The sequence below is a fragment of the Astatotilapia calliptera genome, chromosome 23 (assembly GCF_900246225.1).
Source record: "Astatotilapia calliptera chromosome 23, fAstCal1.2, whole genome shotgun sequence".
Classification (NCBI taxonomy): domain Eukaryota; kingdom Metazoa; phylum Chordata; class Actinopteri; order Cichliformes; family Cichlidae; genus Astatotilapia; species Astatotilapia calliptera.
The window spans coordinates 18,666,241-18,694,240 of record NC_039323.1 but is presented as its reverse complement, the minus strand read 5'-3'; the positions used below and the strand labels follow the sequence as shown (position 1 = coordinate 18,694,240).

Below are 28,000 nucleotides of genomic sequence, written 5' to 3'. Positions count from 1 at the left end.
TTTTATTTTGAAAACAAAGGGGGAAGTTGAGTAAGCAGCTAACTCCATGCTAGACCCAAACAGCTGATTAGCATAAAGGCTATGAGGCCAGCAGGGTCTCTGGTTGTCTGCTGCACGCAAACGTCAACATTAGAGCTGAAGTTAAACGATGCGATGAGATTAATGAATCTGGAAATAATCCCGTTTAAGGGCTGTGAGAGATACTAACCAGCGTGCTAACAACTAGTTAGCCCTGTTAGCTCCGCTCACAATAATAATATCAACAGCGGCTGTATTCCGGCACAGTCCCGTCTCTTTAAACGCCAAAAAACTTTAGAATTTAAACAATCCAAATGGAAACAAACCCGCCGAAAAGACGAGACAACAAGAAGTCTCTTCGGGTGAAGGTGATTAGCCTCGGAAACGCCGAGGTCGGAAAGGTATGAGACCCCCTGTTTGTTTTAGCTCAAACCTAAAATAGAGTCTGGTTCATTTACTTGAGCTTGTTATAAACCACCTGTACTGTACTACTGTGAGTTTATGGCTTATAATGTCATATTTGAAACAATTGCATAAAGGTCGTGAAAGATTTTTTTCTGTAGTCTTTATTCTGTTTTGGATGTCAGTTTTGTTGTTTTTGCGCTCTGGTTTATTTTGTTCACTCTGTCGCCAGACTTCGTTTAAAACCGATTTTAATTACATCTCACCACACGATCTCACAGATTACAGCACCCAGGTAAAATTATTTTCAATATGGTTGCATTAGGTATAATTCGGCGCAGATTTTGGTCATAAAAAGAAAGAATTTATTGTTTTATTACCTTTAATATTTGGAGCATCATGGAGCAGACAGCAACAACTAGCAGGGCACACTTAAACAACGTTTGTTTTATTGTGCTGTATCAGCACAATAAAACAAACGTTGTTTGATGTGTGATATTATTGATCAGGCTAGTTTAACCCTGAGAAATCTTTGTTTGGAATTAATGTAAATTTTGACATGAATGTGCTTTTAAAGGGCAGAAGGCTAAAAAAGTTCAAGTTATTAAGGCGTAACAGCTTATTTTTGAAGCCAAATTTTCCAAAATAGGCTCAGAATTGTAGACTGATGATTATTTGAAACACAGTGTCTGCAAATGGGATTATCCAATTAAAACCTAACAAGACAAAAATTATCTAAATAAAAACATTAAAAAATTAATAAATCTCAGTTTGATGGATGGTCTGGCGTGAAAGGCAGTGGAGCTCATCTTTAAATATTGTTTATTCTTCAGAGCTGTATCATCAAGCGTTACTGCGAGAAGAGGTTTGTTCCAAAGTATCTGGCAACCATTGGAATCGACTATGGCGTCACCAAGTGAGTTTACAGACTGCTTCCTGTCACTGTGTGTGTAGTGATGTTTTTTACTGAGCACTAACATGTGTTTTATCTGCCAACAGAGTTCAGGTTCGAGACAGAGAAATCAAGGTGAACATCTTTGATATGGCCGGCCACCCGTTCTTCTATGAAGTGAGTTAAAAACTAGCAATTTATGTTGTTCACATCAGAAGAAATGTATAAAACACATGTATGTTAGAGCGCCACCAAAGATGCTGTGAAAGAGAAATATGAGATAATTCAGATTTACAAGAAAAGAAAACTAGTGAGTAAAATTTACATAAAATTGCATAAAAGTAAAATGTCTGGAAATTTTATGACAAAAATCCTATTAGATCATATTAAAAAAAGACCAATATGCAACAAGAAGATTTCAAATTCTGACTTATTTTCTCTGAATTTCTTTAACATCAATGGCTGTGACAGACTGTCGTAAAACAAGATATTTTCAAAGGCCAAAAATAAGCCTTCTTGTAATGTTTGCACCCACACAGCAGGCGGCGCTCTGTGAACATGTTTCTTTCTCTATGGTGTTGGTCAGGTGCGTAACGAGTTCTACAAAGACAGCCAGGGCGTCCTGCTCGTGTATGATGTCGGCCTGAGGGAGAGCTTCGATGCCCTCGACAGCTGGCTCGGCGAGATGAAACAAGAAATGGGCTCTCAGGCCAACATGGACAGCATCGTGTTTGTCGTCTGCGCCAACAAGGTCAGACCGAGTGCAGCTTAAAGAGAGAGGAGCTGAAGCAGCTTGATTCAAACTGAGGATGTGCTGTGGAGATGTATTAAGGCCCTGAATGAGATAAAGAAGGATTATTTTGAACTGTGACTCATACTAAGCTGCTCCAGCACAGTCAGAGAACTAAAAAGTATCTGTTTTGTAAAATGTATTGTTTAAAGTGAGTAGGAAATCTTTTATTGAGGTTTATTAAACACACATGCAGCTGGAGGTAAATGTCTGCGTGTTCATACAGGTGGACCTGACAAAGCGGCGAGTGGTGGATGAGGGCGAGGGGCGCCTGTGGGCGGAGTCCAGAGGCTTTCATTACTTTGAGACATCAGCACAGAGCGGCGAGGGCATCAACGAGATGTTTCAGGTATTTCTCGCACACATGCGCAGCTTCCTGTACATGTTTTTTTATGGACCGTGTTTCAGTGAGTGCCGTGTTCTCCACAGGCGTTCTTCTCCTCCATCACTGACATGTGCGAGAACGGCGGAAAGCGCCCGGTGTCGGAGGTCAGCGTCGGCTTCACCAAAGAGCAGGCTGACACCATCCGACGTATCCGCAACAGCAAAGACTCGTGGGATATGTTGGGAGTCAAACCCGGGGCCACGCGGTGAGTCGCCAGCATACAGGCCATCTTTTCAATAAAGTTGTTTTGTTTTTTTGTCACATTGTGTCTAATGCAGTTTACTATCTTTTCATTTCTAGGGAGGAAGTGAACAAGGCGTACAGGAAGCTGGCAGTCCTGCTGCATCCAGATAAATGTGTTGCCCCCGGCAGTGAAGACGCGTTCAAGGCGGTGGTGAACGCCCGCACCTCACTGCTAAAGAACATTAAATAACACACACACACACACAACCACACACACACAGACACACACACACACACAGAAACAACTGGACCTGCTGTCACTCAGACACAAACTGATGACGAACTTTATTTATTTATTTATTTCTGTATTTATTCAGCGTACGTGTCATGTGTGCCATTTTGCTTGCCACAGTGCGGTATGCCAACATAAACCAGTTTTAACTTATTATATGATATTTTAAACACTACACTGGAGAGAGTATGGAAGACGATGAGTGCCACACAAATGAAAAAGATACAAACTCTGTGAAAAACATTTCAAAATTAAATTATTTCAAATTTTTACTCTTTAAAGGTACTTGTCCTGTGTGTGTCCACTTAAAGCTGTCAAAAACAAATTAAAGGCATAATCACTTAAACTGCATGCTGAATATTTAAAAAAAAGAACTTTAAATTTCAATGTAGCAAAAACCTGCCAAATCCTCATCGTCAAAAACGAATCTGAAACCAAAATGGGTTAAACTTGTAGGCACGGTGGAGTTAAACTACCAGCTTTGCTTTCTTTGTGACTGGAAATAAACCCATCAAAATGTTCTTCTCTGTAATGTCGGGGTTAGTTTAATGTACTTCTCCTGGACAAATCAGAATACTTTATTAATCCCTTAGCTAAGGAGTTTCACATAGTTTCCTATATTCATGTCAATGTCAATTAGGTCACCCACACATGCTGCCCCATTTAAATTAATTTGTTTCTGTAAGTGTTTATATGGAGCTCCTCACATTTGTTCCCTGAAAAAGCATATCTCTACTCTCACACTACTAATTTCCTCCATTAAAATCACTCACCCCAAGTAGCTGACTTGTTCCCTTAACTAGTTAATTTAACCTGTTTCTCGGTTGATTATTGGCCTAAAAGTTTAGTTTGTGTCCAAACTATTAATTTTATTTTTTTTTGTACATTGTTTGTTTTATTGACTTACTCCATTATTTCTCTGATTTGTTCCCTCCTACTGTGGATAAAGTGAAAATGTTAATGCATGCCCTTAAATCACTTTTTTCTCCAAAGTGCCAACCTATTCTTTTAACTCATCGAATAGTTTGCTGAACATATTTTTAAGTCTTGTTTCTTTAAAATCAATGGAATCACTTGTGCATGTTTATATTTTCTTGGTTTGTTGCCTCAGTTCATTAATTTTTTTCCCTCAAACTGCCAAATATTGTATTGGTTCCCTAATGTTATTTGTTATTACATTTATCCCAAGTAAACTATTACCTAAAAAATATATTTAAAAAATGAATAACTGATTTATTTCTTTGGTAGTTGATAGAAATTACACATTTTGTTAAGATTCAAAATTCCTTATTGGTTTTCTTATTAAGTTATTTTCATTTGAACAAAAATGAACAAAAATATTTCTTGAAGAAAAACAAATTAAAAAAAAAGATTCAACATGGTCATCCCATCACCACATTTTAACGTGTGATTCGTCTTCCATGAGATGAGAGTCATAGTTGATGTTTACATGATGGTAATTAACACGATTGGTTGTTAAAAGAGAGACTTGTGCCCGTTTACTGACTTTGTATCACACAAAATGTCTTGTTAAAGCAGAAAAGTGTTTCATATTGTAAAGAACTCATAGGCAGCATGAATATGTTATCATAGTTTTATATTTTTACATATGTGCAACCAAACAATCCAGAAAGAGGTTCCACTTGTTGCTTTAATGTGATTTTTATGTTATGCTTTAAAGTTCAAGTCAATTGATCTTGATTAGAACATATTGCAAATGTGGCTTTTTATCAACATTTTACATCAGCCCTGTTAATACTCAGCTATATTAATATCTGTGGATGTGAATATATATATATATATATAATATTTTCAAAATACTAAATTGTAAAGCAACTTTAATTCAGTTTTCCACAGAAGTGATAATATTGAAAGCCAAACCAGTGAATTGAGAAAAGTAAAAAGAGAGAGTAGTGAGAAAAGATAATATTAAATTATGTGAAAAATATTACAAAAGACTATTTTCAAACAAAAAATCTGTAATGATTTATGCGTTATATATTATGAAAATTTCTTAAAGGGATTTCAAATAATTTAAATCCCTTTAATAAAAAAAAAAAGATAAATCCCCCAAATTGAAATCTGTAATGAAAACAAAACATTTTGATGAAAACACTATAAAGTCAATTTAACTTACTTTAGAAAAAATATATTAATGCATAATATAAAAGTAAAGTAAGAGGTTAAAAAATAAAATGAGCGTTGGCCAATCAGTCATGTTATTTCAACCAGTTTTCTCTCTGTATTGTTTATTTTAATCACATGATTTATGTTACAAACACTCTGAGCTAACTCCTAATGTGACTGTGTGTTTGACGGATGTGTGATTTGGCACAGTTTGAACTCTGTACCTCATGGCTCAAACATAATGAATTCCTGTTGCCTGATGTTTAATTTATACATGTGCACTGAATCTATGTAGAGCCTACGACATAGATTTAACACAAAAGTACAAATTTCCCCTTAGTTTGTGCAGTCATCAGTCACATGATGACGTGCGAGCGCTGGAGTGAGTGTGTGTTACAGTTACAGACTAAATGTTGTTCTGCTAGATTGTTTTTAATTAATAAAAAGTCACAAAAATGAATTCTGATGTCAGCCTGTTCTGATTTTTATCTTGAGGTGTTTTACCTGCTGCCAGGTCCGGGATTTCCTTTGATATCTCAAGATTTTAGGAAATCCTTAAATCATTCTGAAATATACCGTGAGTGTTTTATTTTTGTCATTTATATTAGTTTATATTTATAATTTACTATAATTTAGTATTTTATAATTAGTAATTAATAATAAACCTGGAATGATTCAGAAATTCAGATTGTGTCATGGAAATAATACAAAAAATAAATATAAAACTTTTTTCTTTTTAATTTTTTATATTTTAAACCTCTGAACACAACTTGTTATAATTGTTTGACTATTTCAGAATATTTTCAAATTGAAAGTATTTAACCTTTTTGGGGAAAATGAATTATTATTAGTTTATTTTATTGTTTTGTAACTTAGTCAGTTATTTGGGTTTTTTAATGTTCTGTAACTTTAGGTATGTTAAGGTTGAGTCATCACTGAGTTTGTTTTTTACAAATAATTCTCCACAACTTTGTGTCTAATTTCTTGCAAAGGGTCAGTTAATCTGATTCTAATAGCTGTGGTCTACTTAATAAAGCTATAGTTTGTTTTTTTCAGTGAGAAAACTTTTTTCAGCCAAAGTCGACCTTCATGTGCTCATATAACCATTAAACTTTAAGAATTTAGTGAAACCGGACCAGCAGGATGCACCACCACAAACAAAGGACTGAATTTAATGCAGTTCTGACTTCTTGTTGTCTGTACTTCATCTTGTCTTCACTGAACCGAGTTTAATGAAGTGAGCTCAATGGCTTAGCGTGCTCTGTTGAGTTTCAAGTCAGTTTGCTGTGTCTATACCTGGCTAAATCACCACGGTAACATATGCACATAATCTGGTCAGGAGCAGGTTATGTTCAGAGTTTGGGTTTAATATCAGATAGAATTGCCCTTTGATTCTTCTATTTATTTTAAGTGCAAATATAATACGTAATATAATATTGCTTTGTGCAATATTATATTACGTATTATATTTTTTTCTATATTATGTATAATATGTAAGATGACCTGATGTGCAAAAAATTATTATTACTGTTCAAAATGGGTCAGCTGTTCAAGAGTCTGATGGCAGTGGGCAAGAAGGAGTTGTTGAGTCTCGATATTCTGGATTTCAAACTTCTGAACCTCCGCCCTGAAGGCAGAAGTGTGAACAGTCTGTGTTGGGGGTGTGTGGGGTCTTTGAGGATGGAGGCAGCTCTCCTCTGGACTCGATGATGGTAGATGCTCTGCAGAGAGGGCAGCGGTGTCCTGGTGATCTTCTCCACAGTTGTTATCACTCTCTGCAGGCGTTTGTGGTCCATAGCAGTAGTGCTGCCGTACCATGCAGTGATGCAGCTGGTCAGTGTGCTCTCCACAGTGCAGCTGTAGAAGCTGCTGAGGATCTTGGCCGACATACCAAATTTCCTCAGCCTCCTCAGGAAATACAGCCGCTGCTGAGCCTTCTTGACCAGCTGTGTGGTGTTCAGTGACCAGGTGAGGTCCTCGGTGATGTAGACGCCCAGGCACCTGAAGCTGCTCACCCTCTCCACTTCAAGGCCCCGGATAGACAGCGGTGGGTGAGGCCTCCTCTTCTTCCTCATGTCCACTATCATCTTCTTTGTCTTGTCAGTGTTGAGGGTGTCCTCACACCATGACACCAGACCGGCCACCTCTCTCCTGTAAGCCGCCTCGTCTCCTCCAGTGATGCAACCGATCACTGCAGTGTCGTCCGCGAACTTCAAAATGATGTTATCTTTCTTGGAGGTGACACAGTCGTGAGTGTACAGGGTGTAGAGGATGGGACTAAGGATGCAACCCTGTGGGACGCCAGTGTTTGTAATAATGCTGGCTAAAGCTGTGTTGCCAATCCTGACGGACTGCGGCCTGCCAGTCAAAAAGTCCTGCAACCAGTCACATAGGGTTGGGTGCAGGCCGACTGTTGCCAGCTTGTGAGTGAGTTTGTGTGCAATGTGGCTGCTGTGTGGTTAATTGTACTAACAGACCATCAAACTTCCAACTATGGTGTTGATTGATAGGAAAACATCAACTTTGTCATTAATGTTTTGTCTTGTTCACTATTTAATTTGTCTGAACACCCTGAGGTGACCTTATGAAGTTTTCTCTTGAGTTTCAGTTGTTTCTATCCTGAACTGAACCGTGCTGACTCCATCTGACCTGGTTGGAGGTCTGCCAATCCCATCAGGCACCTGAACCTCCCCACACACAGTTAATCTGTCTGATTAATGAAGGGCCATTTGTCTTTGTTTCGGGGATTTCTTTTGGGATTAACATGCTCAGTCAGACATCTGCTGCTTCACATCAGCTCATTACTCAAATCCTCATCTCCTGACTTGGCCTCGCTCTGCTCTGTTTGTCGCTTCTGGTTCTTTTTATCCTCATTTTTCTGATTTTTGGGACATTGTTAAAGCTGCAGGAATGACAAGAAACAGCCATAGTGACCTTCACTACCTCACTGGGTTCATTTTGTTCCGCTGAGGTTAACTAATGACTCGTTGTCGTTGTAATTTTGCAGTTTTCCTCTCAGAGAAAGAGTACTGCTCTTATGAAGCATAAACTCAACATCAGAGAGAAACATGATGGAGATGTTCGACAAGAGACGACAAACACAAAGCATGTTTTAAAGAAGAAACTTTGAGGCTCAAGAGCAAAAGTGAAATGAAGACAAAATATACTGGACTGAAAAGGAAAAACTGTGAATTTGAAATGTGAGAGAAACCAAAGAAAGCAGGAAGAGTGTTTGAAGGATCAAACTGCGGTCAAACCTTTATCTGGACAGGATCAAAGCAACAAGTAGGTACAACACAAACACTCAAACTTCACACTTTCCACACAGTTTAATCGAGGTGAATTCATGTTGTATATGCTGCCAACTCCTGTTGATCACAGGGGGTCAGGGGTGACTGTTGGGCTTTTCTCCATGTTCTTTGTATTACTGTAGGGTGTTTACCGTACAATATAAAGAACCTTTAGGCATCTGGTGTTGTGATTTGGTGCTGTATAAATAAAACTGAACTGAAACTGAATTGAGTCTCATATCCAGTAATCCTCTGTTTGTTCGTGACCATAAAGCACTTAAGCAGTTTTTGCTTTCTGAAGGACACTCCTAGGTTAAACTCCTTAAACTGTTAAAAACCTTAAACTGCAGAGTTACATCAATTTCTACTCAAACAAAAATAAATGTATATAAATAATAAAATTAAATAATATCAATATTAATAGATTTTAGAGAAACAAAATACATTTTTAGCTATTTCCAACAGCTTAGGAGTTGCTTTTAAAAACCTCCAGTAAAAGGTCAAACAATGACAGAATAAGTTAAAACTATAATAGTTTCCTCTTTGCTCCTCACACATATGGTTCTTGTGATGAATGTATGTTTTCATCTTGATTTAGATTGATTGTAGATGTTAATATTTTTCTTTCATTTGTAGAGGAGTCTGGAACATCTCTGATAAATGATAAAAGCTTCCCTCACATCAACAGAATCTGCATTTGACACACACTATTTAGTATCGTGGATCTAACACAGAAAGCTAACCAACAAGCATTTATTTCAGTAAAACTTGTAATATTAGCTGATAAAGTGAAAATGGCAGCTAAGTTTCCAGATCAGCTGTAGAAGTTTGGATTAATTAGTTAACCTTATCAATTAAAGATGGGATTTAGCTATGTGACACTAACCCTAACATGCTAATATTAATGATGCTAATATTACACAGAAAAAAAGAGCTCAAAATCATGATCGATCCAGAAAACCATGTAAATTGACTGGTATGAACTATCCGGTCGTTAAGTGATGTAGTGACGAATCCTACTTATGGGCCTAAAGTAGTCTGCGTTTAATATGGCTTTTGTGTTGTTAACATGTTTAATGTTTTGTATTTTCTTCTATTTAATCTCAAAAAGCTCCTAAATCATTTATTTAAGCCTAGTTTTTAAAACCTTAGGATGTAACTACAGCCCAGCCCATGCAGCAGTATATGAATGACTAACCTCGTATTGTGGATGGATTATCTCAGTTGTTCTCCTGGCTGAAGTTTGGTCCTTTTACAACATCCTGCCATGCGATTACATTTGTTCCAGACCACCGAGAACACTCACGTTAACTTTTATCGAGTGGAAAAAAAGTTAGCTTGTTTATATTATGCTAACATAGCTGTGTCGCTAGCGATCACGTAGCACATCATTATATACCAGCTAGCCCAACTTCAGTAACCCTACAAACGTCACTGCTGTTTAGTTTTCTGTCTTCATTTATGTTGGAAGTGATAACAGAGCTGTACGTTTTAATTTGTTTCCAAAACCCCGCAGTCAGGACATGCTATATTGTATTTAGATAGAAGCTAGCGAGCTAACTTCCTGCTAACTTCTAACTCCGTTAAATGTCATAAATTCCGTTTTCATGGATGTGTGGATGTTAAACTCAATTGTTACTCCTGGTAGAGCAGAACGCTGATCATTTTATTAAAGATGAAAGACTTTAGACAGTTTTTCAACTCTCAGTAATGCCATAGTGATCGTTTGATATATGGACCTGCAGCGGAGTTTAGGCCCAGACACGGCTAGTGACATCAGACTTAACGACTGGATAGTTATCAAAAGATGGTCAAAGTTGTGTTTGTTATGGACCAGTTTAAAACTGAATTTATACTGGCTAATGTATGCAGACAAGTTGCTTAGTACATGGCATAGTAGCTATCTGACATATTATGAGGAGAATAAGAAAAGAGAGCAATCAAATGCAATTTGAACTGAGTAAAGGTTATTTTAAAGCTCATAATTTTCCTTTTTTTCTTTTTTTATCCCATGTTCAGACATCCTGCATCTAAAGCCCAAATTTAAAGCTTCACTTGCTGAAATTTATCTTACTGTAAATATTGTTGTTTTATTAAGTGTCTGATAGCCAGTCCAGGTGAACGGATTTTAGAGTGCTGACAAGTAATTTTTCTTCCATTTACCAACCCAGACATCTGATAATAGAGATTTAATGTCCTGTCAACAGTCAGGTTAGTGTGTTGCTACCTGATTGGATTAACCCTGAAACCTGGACCTGATCTGGGCCAAGACTGCGTTCAGCCAACTGTGCCACTGAAAGGCGTCTTAGATTTTTGGCAGAGAGACCTGAAACCATTTATAGTCAGCAGCCACTTTATTAGATACACCTGAGAGGTTGAATGCAGTCCAGTACAACAACTTGGCAATGATTTATTTTATTTTTTCAATATTTCTGTTAATCATTACATTTTACATATCTATATGACATTTACAGTGTGGAGTATAAAATATTAGGAACTCATTTAAATGCAATCCAGAGCAGCCACTTCAGTAATACACAAGATATCTCCCTTTTGACAGTCAAAAGAAAAATTAAAAATGTAAGTTGAATATTGAAAATCAAATAGCCTGGAGGTTTTTATCTTAGTTATTCTCCAAATATTTTTATTTATTGATTGATTTTGTTTCTTTTCTGTGCACGTGTTTCACATTTAAAGTGAGAAGTTTGTGAAAAAAAAACAGTTTATGACCTTTGTGTAACTGCAAAAAATGTAATAAAACCAATAAAATATAATAAATGATGCTCAACCAAATGGTAGAACACATTTTCAGGCTTTCACTGAAATTAACCTACCTTATTGAGTCTTTTCTAACAATTGGTTTACATCTGTAATGCCCAAAAAATCCACCAGAAGGCACTGTGAATGTAAACGGTTGGCTCTTCTTATCCCTCTACCAACCAGGTAGTCAGAAACAAAAAAACATCAAACATATTTTGAGTGTTTTTGATGAAACTAAGGCAGGAAGATATAATTTTTTGATTTATAATGGTGTTAGAGGAATTACTAAACAGATGTATGTCACTTGACAGCATTAAAAAAGTGAAATTAAATGCTTAATAATGTTTTTTAAAAAGTGGTCAACCAAACGGTTGATTTGTCCCTTTATGGTGCTAATGCTAACATAACCTAAATGTTATTAAAATTGATTATTTGCCATAAACTCAGACCACTAGACCCATTTTGTTTATCCATTGCTGTTGATAAATCACATTAACAGTGTTGGGGAGTAACGGAATACATGTACCACCGTTACGTATTTAAAATACAAAATATGAGTAACTGTATTCCGCTACAGTTACCGTTTAAAAAGGTGGTATTCAGAATACAGTTACTTTTTCCTGTTTCATATTGTCGTGGGTCAGGACTGTTTGGGTTTTGCTATGTTCTGTTATTCCAGGTGGCAGCGTTGTGGTTGCCATGGTTACAGGGTGACGCGGGCTCTCTCTGCCTGTTTCCTGGGTGAGAGAGCACCTTTTTGTTGTTGTTGTTGTTGTGCTAAGCTAATAGGCAGAATGCTACAGTCATAGCCCTAAAGAATTTAGCTTCATGGGCAGTGTAGTCCGTGCTGCAGGGAGAATGGACTGCCATACACATTATGTGTCTGTGAGCGTGAGGAGGAAGAAGAAAAAAGAGAGTGGAAAAGTACTAGTTGTCATTGAGCAGAAACGGGAGCTGGAAGCATGTAAATATAATAATAACCACTGCAGCCAAGAAGAGTGCCTGACGAGCCCAGTTGTAAGTAAGCTATTAAGACTCGACTGTTTTCGTGTTTTCTTCCGAAACAATAAGTTCTGTTGGAGCAGCCTTTCAACGCCTCTCTGTCTCAAACTTGACCCACACAACAAAGTAAAGCTATTTTTCGGCTACTAGCCTGACAGGAAACGATGTATTAGCCAGAGGTCCATTTACTATGGTTCGGAGCCACGGACCTTCAGTAATAGTAATAAATCACACAGCAATAGTACATTCATGTAGTTGTAAAAAGCATGATAATATATTAAGTAATCCAAAGTATTCAGAATACGTTACTCTCATTGAGTAACGTAACGGAATACGTTACAAAATACATTTTGGGGCATGTATTCTGTAATCTGTAGTGGAATACATTTTAAAAGTAACCTTCCCAACACTGCACATTAAGTGTTAGCACAGCAAGAATATGCTGAAATAATTTCCTCAGTAAGTCATTTTTGTAACTTTCTGAGTTAATATTAGTAAATATTGTAAAAATCAAGAATAACATGTGGAAATCACAAATATCACAACCTATTACCTTTTAACCAAATTACAGTAGCTGGTAAATTAATATTACTAAATTGTCAAAATTATAATTTCATGTTGAAGTACTATATGAAGTACTATATGGACGCTAAACAATTATATGGCTAAAAATCATACGTCCTGTGGCATGATACTCATGATACCATCCACCTTCAACCACAGTGTGTTTGAGGTCATGGTTTCATATGAAGCCACAAGGTCTGATGAAGGTCTGATTGCAATGAAATGGTTTGACAAGAAATGTGTCAACCAATGCCTGTGGGTTCATGCCTCTTTCATTGGTCAAACGGTGGAGCAAAGAGTCCAATGCAAAGATCACCATTCCATGCCCATCACTCATCCCTGTATATAATTAGCATATGGGAGGAATTAAACTTTCTGATATGCTATTACACCTGTATAAGACAAGTTATAAGTTACAAGATAAGGAGATGGCATATTCCACTGTTCGGATACATCTTTGACTTGAATACCTGGTCTACAAGAGGGACTGTGCCCTACTGGACCAGAAACCAATGGCTCTCAAAAGGTTTCCACCTGGCTGTGTCTGAACCAAGTTAACAAGCCAGCATCTAGATTTGGACAACCATGATTCAGCTCTCCAAGACCACAGAGTAAATGCTACACCCTAAGACCCTAACGACCAAAACTACAAGCAGATGTGATTGATTTGCACTGTCTTTAGTTTTTTTTTTTAAACAAAAATGATTTTGCACAGTAGCATTCAATCAGAAGTGGCCCGAATGTGAGTATTTTGTGCTGTTGCACATTTTTCACATTTGCAGATTTAAAAAAATATGTACTTTGTTGTTTGATATAATAGTTTCCTTTGATGGAATGAAAACCAGCAATGTTCACTGGCATGCTACTAGAAATAAATTGTATCCAATGCCCTGGATAGTTTTTGTTATTAATTTAATTATAATTTGGCCCTTTATTTGATTTTTTCAACTGTATTATCTACTGTACTTGTATTTGCATGACATTTCATACTTTTACCATGAAGTGACATCTCAACTGTTTGGTAGAGATCAATATTTTAAAAACTACAGGGTCTATTGAAAAAAAAATTATTGATTGTGGTTATTACTCACCCAAGTCAATAAGAAATGCAAACAAAAAAAATTTCCATTGCTTTTTTCTTGCTGTGGATCTCAAAGGGTCAAAAGACTGATAAGTGTAAAAACTGAAAAGCTATGAAGTGGCTAGCTTGTCCAAACTGCATCCCTCCTTTTATCCCATGTTTGGGTTCAACTCCACCACACTGTAAAATTTAGTAAGTTGTCATTACAAAAAACAAAACAAAAACAAAACTGGTCTTAGAGGAAATGCAAATATGTTACATTATAATTTGGAGGGTATTTGCACTCATATATCAAATAAACACCTTATTCAGTGATTGCAACTAAAACCTGAGTGGACTTCATCACTTGGACAAACTTCATATCATCACCATCAACACCAGCTTCTATAAAAAAAAAAAAAGTTATTTACTAGAAATTAAAATTGTCCCATGCACCGCACAAGTACAGGAAATCTGATTTTATTAACATTTTAAGCACAAGCCTGAACAAAATTAGTCAAAGTGACTTTTACACTGGAAATCTGTTACACACCCACAAAAGCCAAATCTGCACACACCCAAACTGAATGAAGGATCACAATTACTTAGTGAAGCACATTTACACAACTATACTCTTCAGTGTGCATTATTCAATGCAGTTAACAAACTTAAAAAAATATATATACATAACGTTAAATGCACTGATGTAATTTAAGGTTGTTGTATTTACTGAGTAACACTCCTTAGGCAATTATTTTGTGTAAAATAGATTTTAATGACAAATCATCATTACTGGTGCCACTTTTTTTCTAAGTGCTTCTTCTGGTTTGTTTTCAGCCCTGTGTACGGGAGCCTGGATGTTTCCTCAACACTGAAAGACAGAACAGTTTTGCTGCTGTTATCACTGATGTAAATCTGTTTGACCCCATTCAGCTCACAGAAGAGCCAGGCCTTACAACTCTGTAACCATGGGTGAAGATTGCAGCGAGCTGTTAAATGGTGACTGTGAGGCGGCGCGGCAGACTAGCGACATCACCTTTAGCACTGGGATAAGCCCCACCTCCAACCTGCGCAGGAAGCAGCTGCTGTGGCAGAACGCCGTCAGGAACATCATTGACCAGCACAACCTGTACACACTGAGGCTCGCTGGGGGTTTGGAGCGAGGCAAGCACCATATCAAAGTCACCGATGCCTACATCGCGGACATCAACAGGTAGAAAGAAACTGATTTCTGAGTTAACTGAACCTTAACTATAATAAACGTTGGTATTAAGGTTAACTTCATCCTGCTGAAATTGCAAATGATCTCAATTAAAACGTTGAAATAATATTCCTGATTACTTTTTTCTTGATCGTTAATTAACTATAAACATATTAGTTAACTCCTAAAATGTGAATTTTTCCTGATTAATGTACAAATTAATGTAATCTTAAAGTTATTTAAAGTGTTATTTTACATTCCTTCCAGAATAATTTATGTGTTTATTAAAAATACATTGATTCATAGTAATTTCATGATTGAATTGATTGAATAACCTTAATAAATGTATGAACTGTCGGCATCTTAATTATTAATACAAGTTATCCTTATCCAAAACAGTTTACAAGTTACTGAATTAAGAACATTTAACAAAAAAAAACGTTTTTCACATAATATTTTTTGTCTATTCTCTTAAATCAAACTTGAAGTATTACACAAGTTCTTCGGTCTGTGTTGTCTTGCAGGCAGATCCGCAATAAAGCGTCTCGTGGAGTATTTTGGCAGAAGCGCCGTTCGTCAGCAGCTCGCATTCACCCAACAGTCACCACAGCAACACAGAGCAAACACGACCCACTCAGTGATGCTGACTTCTTTGTGTCGTCTGGGTGGACGGTGCGAGGCGTCTTCATCCCCACACTGCAGCACAAATTCAAGTAAAGACATTCAAATGGACATTTTAACTAAAAACCATACAATTATTAGCTGTATAATAACAATTATGATACAGTCATAAAATTAATGATCTTTGTTTAAATATGCTTTGTAGCATAAACCTTGATAGTATTTAGAATTTTTTACATATTTAATCATAAATCTTTACTTGCCTATTTTATTTATTCAGGTGTCTTATTGACTATATTGTTGCTTATTGTCAATGGTATAAAAATAAGTAATGCTGATGCTTATAACCTCTTCAGGTCTGCAGACTTGGAGCAGCTCTACCAGCAGTTCTCCTCGGCTCAGAGAAGAACCTCACTGGTCGTCACTGTTGTCGTTGACATCCTGACCCGCCTTCTTGTCTCATTGCTGACATGGCCGCTGGGCTGGTGGGGCATGGCCTGTGATTGGCTTACCGGTCTGTCTGTAGTCTTGTGGATAGGAATCTGCCTGGTGGTTCTGACCAGAAAGGAAGTCTTGTCATCACCTCAGTGGCTTAGGTACACTGGGATGTAGCAGACCTGCTTGCTATGTGGGAGGGCTCCTTATAAGGATCTCTGTGCCAACTTAGCGACATCCTACATGAACTAAGTTACTATGTCTTTTAATGTAATCTGTCGCTAATATTATAGTACCTTGATGTGCGAAACAATATGGATTTATTTGTTTATTTATTTGGCTGTTATTAGGAAAGAAGCACTGCACTGCAGAGGGCATGTTTAGTTTTCTTTAAGATAAATATCAAGTTATATGCAGATGACATTTCATCCTACCAGCAGAATCTAAACAGTAGCTCAAATTTTAAACCACAGATAAGTCAATGTGACTGCTTGACTGCATTTACCAACACAGAAGTGATTTTCTAAAACAAATTCCTGACATTGAAAGCTGTAAGATGTCATAAATTCTTTTGGAAGAACGTTTGTTATTCTCTCCAGAAAAGGAAAGAAGAACTACGACTTCAGAAGCTGAAGGAACCTCTAAAATTCTTCAGTTTTCCAGAGTCTTATTCTGAAAATGTTTCACTTAAAAATTTGAAGACAGTGACCTGTTCTTCCTTTAAATCTACCTCAGGTATCTGTCAGTGGTCAGCTGGCTGTCTCAGACCTTCCAAGTGCTGGTTGGTGTTTTCAGTTGGGCGGAGAGCGATCACTCTTGGTATGTCTTCTTCACGCTTTTCTCCACTTACACCCTCCTGCCCCTCCCCCTCCTCTGGTCCATCATTGCGGGGGGAACCACCTCCACTCTGCACCTCCTGGTGGATTTCTGCTGTCACTATAATGACCACAGCTTCATCAGAAAGGTAACAAAATTGCTACATTTTATTGGCTGCTTTCTGTCACTGTGCAGTTAAACTGTCTGGTTGTACACGTGCAGGTGTTGTCCAAGGCTCTGCTGTATCTGGCTATGAACACTGCGGGTCTGTTCATTCACTACCTGTCTGATTGGACTCAGAGACAGTCTTTCCTGGAGACCAGGCGCTGTATCGAAGGACGAGTCAGACTAGAGAGGGAGAACAACAGACAAGTGAGGATGATATTTAAGGGTTCCCTAATCTTTTGTGTCCCTATTGAAGTGGAAGAAGTATTAGGATCATTTGTAAATGTGGTCAACCTATTCATCTATTTATTAATGATCTCAGTTATCAGCATAAAGTCAAATCATCATTTTTCTGACCAAACGTAACAAGATGTTTAACTAAGAAACAGCTAGGTAGCAAGTCATGTGAAACAAAGTATTTGGGATATGTCTGGACCTCATATATCCTAAAGCTAATGATGTGTGCGTCTTTGTGCTGTCAGGAACGCCTGGTGATGTCAATCCTACCTCAATTTCTGGTGCTTGAGATGATTGGTGACATGGCCGTCATGGAAGATTATCTGCTGCCTCAGCAGTTGCACAAGATCTACATTCACCATTACAAGGATGTCAGGTAATACAACCCACTTCTTTATGATGACGAGCCAGCTGGACACACATGCTATAAATGTAGTTTTAAAAGAATGAAGAACTTTGAGGAGCTTCAACAGACTAACAACTCTACTATAGTTATTGTATCGACTGAAATGACTTGTTATGGCAGTCAAATGAGCAGTTAACCTTTAACCACAGAGTTTTGTATCAAAAACCTCTAACTTTAGGCTCTAGTTTAGCTTACTAATTGTGGAGCCAACCACATACCACACAGCTATAACGTAGTCCAACTCATGGACCTTTGCTGAGTTTCTTCCTCCATTGTCCCATCTTTCTATCTACTTTAAAAAAAAAAAAAAAAGCCCCCAAAATTGATTAACGCTTGAACATCCAGCAGGTGTGATTTTTTGTTCTGCAACAACACCAGTAATAATGCAAAGGCATAATTTCTTAAAGAAGTTTTTAGCTTTCATCTAATGTAAAATAAGACTGAACAGGTATTGTTAGTGGTTTTATAAATTATTTCGATGATTTCATTACAGATTGTAAAGTTAAAAATGTAGAGGATGAATAAAGAATATGTAAAGGTCATTTAGCCAAAAACGTATTGCAGTAGTGGTTTTACATTGGTTTCAGTGGGATTAAAATGATATTCTCATGATGAGAATTTTGCCTCTCCACAGCATCCTGTTTGCAGACATCATCGGCTTCACATCGCTGTCATTGATTCTTTCGGCTCAGGATCTCGTTAAAACCCTCAATGAACTCTTTGGTCGCTTCGACAGGCTGGCTGAGGTCAGATCACCTTGTCAACTGCATCAGCTCCTGTTTTATGTGTTTGTACCAGTTAAAGGATTGGTGTATTTGTTATTCTACTAGGGGTTCTTTTGTTAAGTTTTGTATAAAGTTTTTTCATTTGAATTTAATCTTTATTTGGCTTTTGCCATTTATTTATTTATTTAGTGTTTTTTAAATGTACAAGGCCACAGTTTTTCTTTTTTCCCCTGTGTTTGAGTACAGGACCACCAGTGTTTGCGCATTAAGATTCTGGGTGATTGTTATTACTGCGTATCAGGAGTCCCAGAGCCTCAGAGAGGACATGCCCGCTGCTGTGTGGAGATGGGCCTCAGTATGATCAACACTATACGGTACCAATCATCTGTGGCTAACACAGCCCTACAGCTGTTTCCACAAAACTTCATAGGTGTATTTCATTTTAGTTACGTTCGTCGGGAGCTCCAGCAGGAGGTGGACATGCGAATAGGCGTCCACTCTGGCTCCGTTCTTTGTGGTGTTTTGGGTCTTCAGAAGTGGCAGTTTGACATCTGGAGCTGGGACGTGGACGTCGCCAACAGTTTGGAGGCTGCAGGAGTGCCTGGGTAAGACAAATTAATACATAATATATCCTTATTACTTAATTGCCAAACTGCAGTTTGCTATAGGTGTCATCCCATAAAGTTAATCTTAATGATTAAAATACAGAAGATTTTTGTGATGTGTTCATGTAACACTGTTGTACATTTTCATCTCCTTTCAGTCAGGTTCACATCTCCAAGGCCACTCTGGACTGTCTGGGTGGGATCTATGAGACAGAGGCGGGACATGGCCAGGATCGTAGCGAGTTTCTACGGAAACACAACATCGACACATACCTGGTCCGTCCGGCATCGAAGGAAGATGTGGAGCCGCCTAAAGCAAGGCGCCCCAGTTATGACGAGATAACAACGTGGAGTGCTGAGCTGCCATTTGGAGACATCCTAGGAAAGAATTTTGTGAGTGCAGAAGACAGATTCAAAGTCCATTAGTACTTTTCTGATTGAATTTCAATAACCTTTGACCTTTTGTTGTATTCTTTGTTGGTTCACAGATCCTTGCTACTTTTACCAATGGTTCACTGACCCAGCTGCCCAATAATATAGCAGCTCAGCGCTCAGGAACACGGGAGGTGAACAAGAGGATTCGCCAGGCCATGGAGGTGCGCAGCAGTGAGCGAATGAGGAAGGAGCACATCACGACCTTTACTCAGGTGTTTAAGGACTCCCATGTGGAGGGAAAGGTAACACGAGAATCTTTTTTCTTAGTAGGTTTTTTTGGGGGGGTGAAACTGGCACCTTGAAAACAGTCATTAATAAAATGTTTGTCTCTCAGTATTCTCAGATGAGAGACGAACTCTTCAAATCTAACATGGTTTGCTCCTTCATTCTGCTGCTGCTTTTAATGACAGTCCAGGTGCTAATCCCAGCCCCAAGGTATAGATTTTCCTTTTGTTAAATGATGTAAATAATTGTAAATGATGTTTGTCCAATTATCCAACAATTGGAAAAACATAAGCTTAACATGTTGTAAAAAACAAAACAAAACCATAGAATTTGTATTTAATCTTCAGATAAAACTGAAGACACTGCTATTGGTCCTGATCATATTTCAACTAGTGTTACTTTCTACTGTAACACGTTCAGAGTCACTGAAATCACCTTTTTCCATTCTGACCTTTATCTTGACCGTGTCTACATGCCAAATACATTAAATTGCTGCCATGAGATTAGATATTTGTGTTAACGAGCAGCTGTAATTAAATATATATTGAAAATATAAGACTTTGTGATCTTTTCAGCACCAAAATGTAACAGTACAAAAACAAGCTTCTGCAAATGCTTTTTTGTTTTTTATGTTAATAGATATTATTTTAACAGCCCTCACATCTAAAAGAGAAAATCATCTGCATAGGATCAGGTACCAATTGTTTCTCGGCACTTTTTGGCTCGATATAATAATTTATCTGGTCATGCTTAGAGATAAATGAAGCTAAAGATGAAACAAATTTGTTTTCCCCTTAAAAATATTATAAATGTTATACAAGGAGAGGAAACATCTTGTTCATGCTGACCGGAACTTCTATAACAGCTGACATGTGTGTGTTTAGTAACTTTTTGTTCCCACAGATTGTGTCCAATGGTCGTTCAGTTTGTGGTCAGTGGCGGCATTTACTTCCTGCTCTTGCTGCTGACTCTGGGGGAGGAATTTAAGCATTGTCCTGCTCCCCTCCAGTCAATCTGCTGTTGGGTGCATGAAAACAAGAGTGCCCGCATGCTGCTCACACTCACTGCCATCACTGTCAACTTTGGAATCGCCTCTGCAGACATTGTAAGTCTGATATTGTTTTTATCAAATCAACAACTAAGATATGTTATAGGTCATAAATACCGAACGATCATAAGAAAAGATTTGAAAACCAAACAAGCTAACATATTAAAATCGATTAAAAGAACATCATTGTCCGCCTCAGCATCACTTCTGTAACAGTTGCTGATGTGAATGCTGAGAAATGCAAAGAATGAAGCAATTTGGGGGAAAATGAATTCTCCAAAAATATTGTTTTACATTTTAAGCAGCAATGTTGACACAACACAGTGTGAGGATTACTGTTTGATGATGAGTCTCCATCAGTATAAAAGAGTATCAAGAGTATTGATTGTAATCACCTTGAATTTCTAAAGTTTTGCAAAAATGTGTTCTCTGTAAACGAAGTGTGAAATTACATCACTTTGACAGCATTGTCGTTTCAACAACTAAAAATGTGTATTTACACATTCTTTAGTTGCACTGGAACAGTGTTAACAGCAACATAAGATAAAATTAAAAATTTTCTTACAACAATGGGAATGTTTGTTTGAAGCATTTCAAGAAGTCCCTCCATTTTTGCATTGCTAGTGTTTTCGTTTAGTTTCTTGGTATTTTGTGCCAAAAAGTAATGACTCACCTGCAATAACGTGCACATCTTATTGTCTATTATGATTTCCCATATACTGACAACCAATCTTTTATGTTAAACATTTTTAAAAACCTCAGTGGGAATAATAGCTTCTTCCAGCAACTTACTGAAAGGCTTTGGTACAAAGAATTTAGTACAAAATAACTTGTTAGAAAGCTTCTTGCTTGCTTCCACTAGCTGTGGTGTGATTCATCAGAAACTGACATCAGCAACAGGGACTCCCTGCTGGCTCCGCCTCCCTCGGCTTGGACCGATATCAACATTTGCACATATCCAGAGGTGAACACTCAAACATCACATGAACTCAGAATCATGATGACATTGTTTTGATTAGTCAGTAACCATTTTTAAAATTATCACTGGCCTTTCTGTGTACAGTACATGGTTCTAAGTGGCGTGGTTGCTATGGTTACCTGTGCCGTGTTCCTCAGACTGAGCTGCGTGTTGCAGCTGGCCGTTCTACTGCTGTTTGCTGCCCTCTACACCTACATAATCAAGAATTACAGGTACAAGTTCCATTCAGGTCATGTTCCTGTGTTTTTGTGTAAAGGTGTGGAAAATAAAATGTGGTCTCCTCTGTTGTTGTCAGGTCTCATCACTTGTGCAGGAATGGAGTCTGTGTTGTTCTTATGCTGATGTTTGTGGTGGCTGTCCTCTTCAACAGCAGACAGGTGGATTCTGTTAAACACGCTACCAGCTTTTATTGCTATCAAGCAAACAATGATAACCCTGATATGAATTCAGTATGCTAATATCCACCACTTCCCTCTTCCATTTCTTCACTGGTAGCTGGAGGCGACAGCACGGCTGGACTTCCTCTGGGGCCTTCAGGCAAAGAAGGAGGTGGAGGACATGAAGGAGCAGCGGGAGCACAATGAGTGTCTGCTGCTCAATATCCTGCCCGCACATGTTGCCCAGCACTTCTTGGAGAGAGACCGCAATGATGAGGTACCTGATGCCTTTCACATAGCAGCCAACTTGATTTCCTATTGAGTTTTGGAGCTTCAGCATTAGCATTCTGGTCACTGTCATTTAGTTTTTTCTAGTCAGAAGTGACCATATCTTTATGAGAGAGGATAACTAAGTTATCAGTTAATCAAAGCTAACTTCATTATCATGCTCTGGCCATGGGAGCATCACAGGACTACTGGGACCATTACACAGACACAGATAACTGTTAATCAGTGTGTAAAAAAATCCTAGACTTCCTTCAGCAAAACAGGAGCACAGACTTCTTGGGTGATTTATGAGTGCAAGTAACCATGCAGCAGACATATTATTGGTCAGATAATTGTATTGAAGTGTTCCGAAAAAAGGTCCAAAAAGAGGGTAAAATATCACTGTATACTCATGATGTGATTCTGTATATTACCAAATTACACAAAACAGTTCAAACACTGTCCTGAGGTCAGAGTTTAGATTTTCCAATTAGCTCAGATGTATAACCTCCTATGTCATCATCCACCTGTCATCCAGAGGCCACTCCTCCAGACTTTCAGCCTTGATAAAATTTAGGCACGTGATTTCTAAAAAATTAAAAACAAACAACACTCGTACAGTTATATTTATTATAAATATATAAATATATATATAAAAATTACTGTATAGAACAGCTGAGACTTTGTAAGAATTGGAAGTGGTTTAGATAATATTTTGTGGCCATTTGCACATTTTTTGAGTCTTTCGTGACTTTTTCAAGTTTTTGTATAATTGTTTCTCATCTTTAAATGCAAGGTGTGACATATGCCCTCAGACCTCATGACCAGTAGGCCTGATCAATAATCGATATTTACTTATTCTATTAGTATGAGTCATATTAACAGAGCATTAAAGTGTGTGTGTGTGTGTGCGTGCGTGCGTGCGTGCGTGCGTGTGTGTTATCAGGAGTTGTACTCACAGTCGTATGAGCGAGTGGGCGTGCTGTTTGCCTCTCTGCCCGGATTCTCCGACTTCTACGAGGAAAAGGAGGTCCTTCATCAGCATGTTGAGTGTCTCCGCCTCCTTAACCACGTCATCAGCGACTTTGATGAGGTCATAAATCACACACACACACACACACAAACGAGATATGTTTTGTAAACTTTATTAAATGTAGTATTTTTTACCTTTGTGTTTGTGTGTTGTAGCTGCTGGATGAATGCTACTTTCAGCAGGTGGAGAAGATCAAAACCACTGGCAGCTGCTACATGGCAGCTTCAGGCCTCTCACCTGACAGGCAGGTGAGTCCTGCTGTTACATCACAACACTTAAATGCTCCCTCTGAGCCTCTTGTCAAAGGCTCTGATGTCCATACACTCTTCATTCAGACGTGCATGTGTGTGTTCAGGATTGTGAGGATGGCTGGAATCACCTCAGTGAGCTGGTCCTGTTCGCACTCGCTATGCAGGAAACTCTCAAACACATCAACACACAGACAGGAAACAACTTCCAGCTCCGTGTTGGTAAGTACCACGCACGCATGCACGCACGCACGCACGCACGCACACACACATAAATACCACTTTAGTACTCAAAGAAAAAAATAAAAATCTCTACATTTTCATGAGTTAGAAAGAGTTTAGAGGGAGAATTTGAAAGTTTTAAACAAACAGTTAAACCAGTAGTTTAGGTGCAAAGGTGAAAGATTTTCATCAAGAATGGGAATCATAAAAACATCAGAAATGTAAAAATGAACAATTTCACAAATGTATTTACTTCTTTTTATTTTATCTATAAAAAAATCATTCTTTAAAATTCTTTGAAATAGATTCTTTAAAAATCATTCTTCTTTATATATTTTAAATGAATCATTGGTAAACAGTAACAAATATTTTAATATAATGTTTTTGAATAATGAACTTTTTAAAAGAATTACAAAATTACAAACATGTCTAGAAAATAATTTTTAAACAAAGTTTAATGTAATATTATTATTTTCATTATTATTATTACATTTTTAAAAGCTTTAGCAAAAATTTTAAAAAAAAAGTGTATCTTTTTCCCTTATTATTATTGTGTATTATTTAAACACTCCATGACCTTTGACCTCTAACATCACTTCGAGGTGTGGCTCACGGTCCGGTGATAGCAGGTGTGATTGGAGCCACCAAACCTCAGTACGACATCTGGGGGATGACGGTGAACATGGCGAGCAGGATGGAGAGCACCGGTGTGAGCGGGCGGATACAGGTGAGCTCACCTGTTTGGAGAAACATGAGGTCATCACTTCAACAGGTTTTTAAATGTCGTCCTTTGTGTTTAGGTCTCAGAACACACCAGCTCTATTCTGGTTGAACGAGGCTTTCTGAGGCAGCTCAGAGGGGACGTTTATCTCAAAGGGATTAGTGAACGCCACGGAAAGGTGAGCCATCATCATCATGTGACCACACACATGACCTAAAGATCTAAACTATGAGATTTAGGTGCAGGTATGAACAAATGAGTTTGAAAATAGTTACATTTAACATAAAATTAACATAACATTAAAAAAAACTGCATTTTAACTTGGAGGGTTTATATTTAAACAAAAAAGTATATATCAAGAGTATGACAAAAAATTTGGAATTTTTATCATACAAATCAAAAGAAGTCAAAATGATGAGAAAGTGCATGACACAATTGTGCAGGAAAAGTGTGTCATACATTTTTGTAAAATTTGCCTAACACAAGGAGATCATTTTTATACATTTTTACCCCAAAAATATAAACAGAACTTTTCATAAACATGAGAAAAATATTTCAGATAAGAAAAATATCATGTTTAATGTATTAGTTACATAAACTGTACACACCACTGATCAAAGTGTTTTCCCTTCAGGTTCGAACATACTTCGTGAGCAGTCGGGAGGAGCGATCCAGCTTTATAGAGCGTGGTGGGGGGCGGGGCTTCAGCCTCAATAGGAACACACTGGGAGCTGTGGTCTACAGTTTGGTTCAAGCCCAGAAAAGGGAGAAGATGAGGGAGGAGAACGGAGGCTTCCACCTGGTGGAGGCGTCGTGAGGAGGAAAAAAAGGTTTGGTTTTGAGGGTAAAAGGTAAAACTGTCAACATTTGTGAAAGCTGAAATGTTGAAGGGGGTAAGGAGTTTGAACATTCATCTGCATCGTCTTAAAGTAAAGGAAAGATTAGTAATGATGGTGATGGATTGTTGTACTTTTGCTCTGTGTTTTGGAACAAACAGCTCCTGTGGTGCTTTGCAGAGCAAAGCTAACAACATGGAATCATGCATGTGCAAATTAAACATCACTAATCACTGAGACACTGAAGGAAAGTTAAAAGTAGACAGATTCTCAGGGGACCTCTCATGTGTCTGTTACTCTGGTTTCTAAGTGGATTCCTGAAGGTTTATTCTGGATATTCAAGCAGCCTTCCTTTATAAGACTCGTCATTCTGCCAAGACTTTGATGCAGAAAAACATTCATGTTTTATTTTATGTGTTTGTGTAGGTTTGATTTCCTCATATGAAACTATGGGTTTTAAGTCAATAAAAGATTATAGTTAAAATTTTAACACAACATGTAACTTTTTACAAAACATATTTGTAAAAAGATTTTATGAAAGTGTGAAGAATTTTCTTATATTTCTTATATTAAGCATTTATTTACTGTGTTTTTATTCTTGCTGTTAAAGGTTTCAAACTCTTCTAGCAATTTTTTTTTTTAAATTGTCATAACTTTGTCTGACCACCAGATGGAGCCGAGTGCAGGACCAAAAACATTTCAGGATCAAAGCACTTTACATTTAGATATTTTAGATTTGTGGATATATAAGAGACACATTAAGTTGTGACAGAACTTTGTTTGTCTACAGAGGACAAAGTGTGTCTATAAGAAGCGTTGATTTAAAAAATAAATAAATAAAAAGGAAAAATAAACGTGGGTTTGTCCCTTGCAGTGTTTTTTTGTGGTTAAATGTTTGAGCGCTCTTATATTGTGGCTAATTTACATTAAAGATCTGCCTAATATTTGACAGCTGTTAATGATACTATTTTGTTATTCTAATAAAATAAACAGGAAAAGAGAAATTGCTAATTTCACATGTGTTTACCTTTAAACTTGAGTAGATTTTTCATTTCTAAAAACACTGAAACTTTTCTTTTAGTAAATCCAGCTCCCAGCTTAGGTGTAACTACTAACAGGGTGGTTGTTGTTCTTTTCATAACTAGATTAGGATGATGTAAATCTAATCTTATGTGAAGCCTGTATTAAATGTACCTCAGTGCTCAATCTTATGACTCTTGTGATTGCTGAAAGTAAAAGTCACAGGAAAAGGAAAGTAGATGCTGCGTTAATTCAAAGGTTAATATACCAGAAAATTATATAAGTAATCTGGACCTTACAGGGACAACTACGACTCAGGTGAATAACAACAAATGACATATTACAGTATGCCATGTATGTCCTGCAGTATGACCAACAGGTCCAAGTTTTGGACACAGAGTTACACCTGACTCTAGAATTCACTGGTACAGATTTCATGTTCAAATTCACGGTTGACTCAGCAACTGTCCGAGTCCCGTTGCAAAACCACAAGACCAATTGCTCATGGTTAGTATGAAGTGTTTGTGCTGAAACGCTGTGTTTGGTTTTGTCCATTACGACCAGACATCTCCACTTTGGTCTTGTCTGTCCCATAGACATTGTTCCAGAAGTCTTGTGGGTTGTTCAGATGCTACTTTGCAAACCTAAACTGTGTTTAAATTTTGGAAGGCAGGCCTTCCAAACCACCAGCTTTCCGTGTGTTTCACACACTACTCGTGCATTCTGGCTTAATTTTTGTTTAAAAAATAATAAAATGGTTCAGTATGTCATGTTTTGTAGTTCTGCTGAGGTTTTCTTTACCTAATTGAAAGACCTACTAAGTACATGTTCAAGTTCATGGTTGATTCATATCATGTTGTGAAAAACCTTATAATATAAAGAGAATTTAATTTGTTTTTGCCATAAGCGGACTGAGATGGAAAATGTGTTTTAGGAAACTTTCGGGTCGTACAAACACTAAATGCTTTCTGTTAGCAAATCAAACTAGAATGGCACAAATGGCATAAGAACTCATTCACTACTACTTTAAAAACGACTTTCACCGTTAATATTTGTTGGCTAACCTCATGTGAAGATTGTAGCCAGCGCCATTAAATATGATGTACCTCAGGGCTCAGTCATAGGCCCACTGTGACTGTGAATTTAAAAGTCAGTTGTTTATAGGCAAAACAGTTCTATTTGTCTCTTGTATAAACCTTAAAATCCTCCACAACAAACACATCCATGTACATGTGTAACAGAGAAGCAGAATAATTGTGTGGAGTCTGGTTGAACTTTCATTTATCAGCATCTCCTGACTATAAGCGGGGGCCTTTGAGGTTACGGAGGGCAAATCAAATGGATTCACAGCTGGAATCCAGATCACATGAGTCTGTGAGTGATCTGATGTATGTGTGAGGAGAAAGCAGTCTATTCATTGTGCTGTGTTACAAAACTGCATGTTGGCTGACAGGTCTTGTGACATGAATAAATATTTCCGCTCTACAGTCTAATATAAACCATATAATAATAATAATAATAATAATAATAATGATATAAAGTTTAAAATCACTGAATTAATTGTTTTACACTTTGAGCTGATGGCGATGTAGTGGATTTAAACTCTTTAAAAT

At 37.5% G+C, this 28,000-nt stretch overlaps 2 protein-coding genes and 1 long non-coding RNA gene across 3 annotated transcripts; 2 read left to right on the top strand and 1 right to left on the bottom strand.

The window, feature by feature from the left end:
- dnajc27 (DnaJ (Hsp40) homolog, subfamily C, member 27) lies at positions 1-2,965 on the top strand. Its single transcript, XM_026157547.1, has 7 exons — positions 1-419; positions 1,254-1,336; positions 1,420-1,489; positions 1,899-2,063; positions 2,329-2,451; positions 2,532-2,692; positions 2,788-2,965. Exons 1-7 carry the CDS (start codon positions 333-335, stop codon positions 2,918-2,920), a joined length of 822 nt encoding a protein of 273 aa, XP_026013332.1. The 5' UTR covers positions 1-332; the 3' UTR covers positions 2,921-2,965.
- A 4,648-nt stretch (positions 2,966-7,613) lies between these two features.
- LOC113015509 (adenylate cyclase type 8-like) lies at positions 7,614-26,949 on the top strand. The gene is made up of 24 exons (XM_026157499.1): positions 7,614-8,374; positions 14,699-14,978; positions 15,491-15,679; positions 15,944-16,183; positions 16,758-16,986; positions 17,061-17,210; positions 17,486-17,616; positions 18,281-18,392; positions 18,618-18,745; positions 18,818-18,976; positions 19,135-19,369; positions 19,465-19,653; positions 19,746-19,846; positions 20,540-20,741; positions 21,547-21,648; positions 21,748-21,875; positions 21,959-22,040; positions 22,159-22,317; positions 23,254-23,400; positions 23,496-23,588; positions 23,696-23,810; positions 24,413-24,537; positions 24,611-24,709; positions 25,166-26,949. The coding sequence occupies exons 2-24, from the start codon at positions 14,734-14,736 to the stop codon at positions 25,346-25,348; spliced, it is 3,543 nt and encodes a 1,180-aa protein (XP_026013284.1). The 5' UTR covers positions 7,614-8,374; positions 14,699-14,733; the 3' UTR covers positions 25,349-26,949.
- LOC113015561 (uncharacterized) lies at positions 14,085-15,998 on the bottom strand. The gene is made up of 3 exons (XR_003271132.1): positions 15,936-15,998; positions 15,601-15,662; positions 14,085-14,636 (listed from the first exon to the last, which is right to left on the bottom strand). It is a non-coding gene; the product is annotated as an uncharacterized LOC113015561 (long non-coding RNA).
- Positions 26,950-28,000: the final 1,051 nt, after the last annotated feature.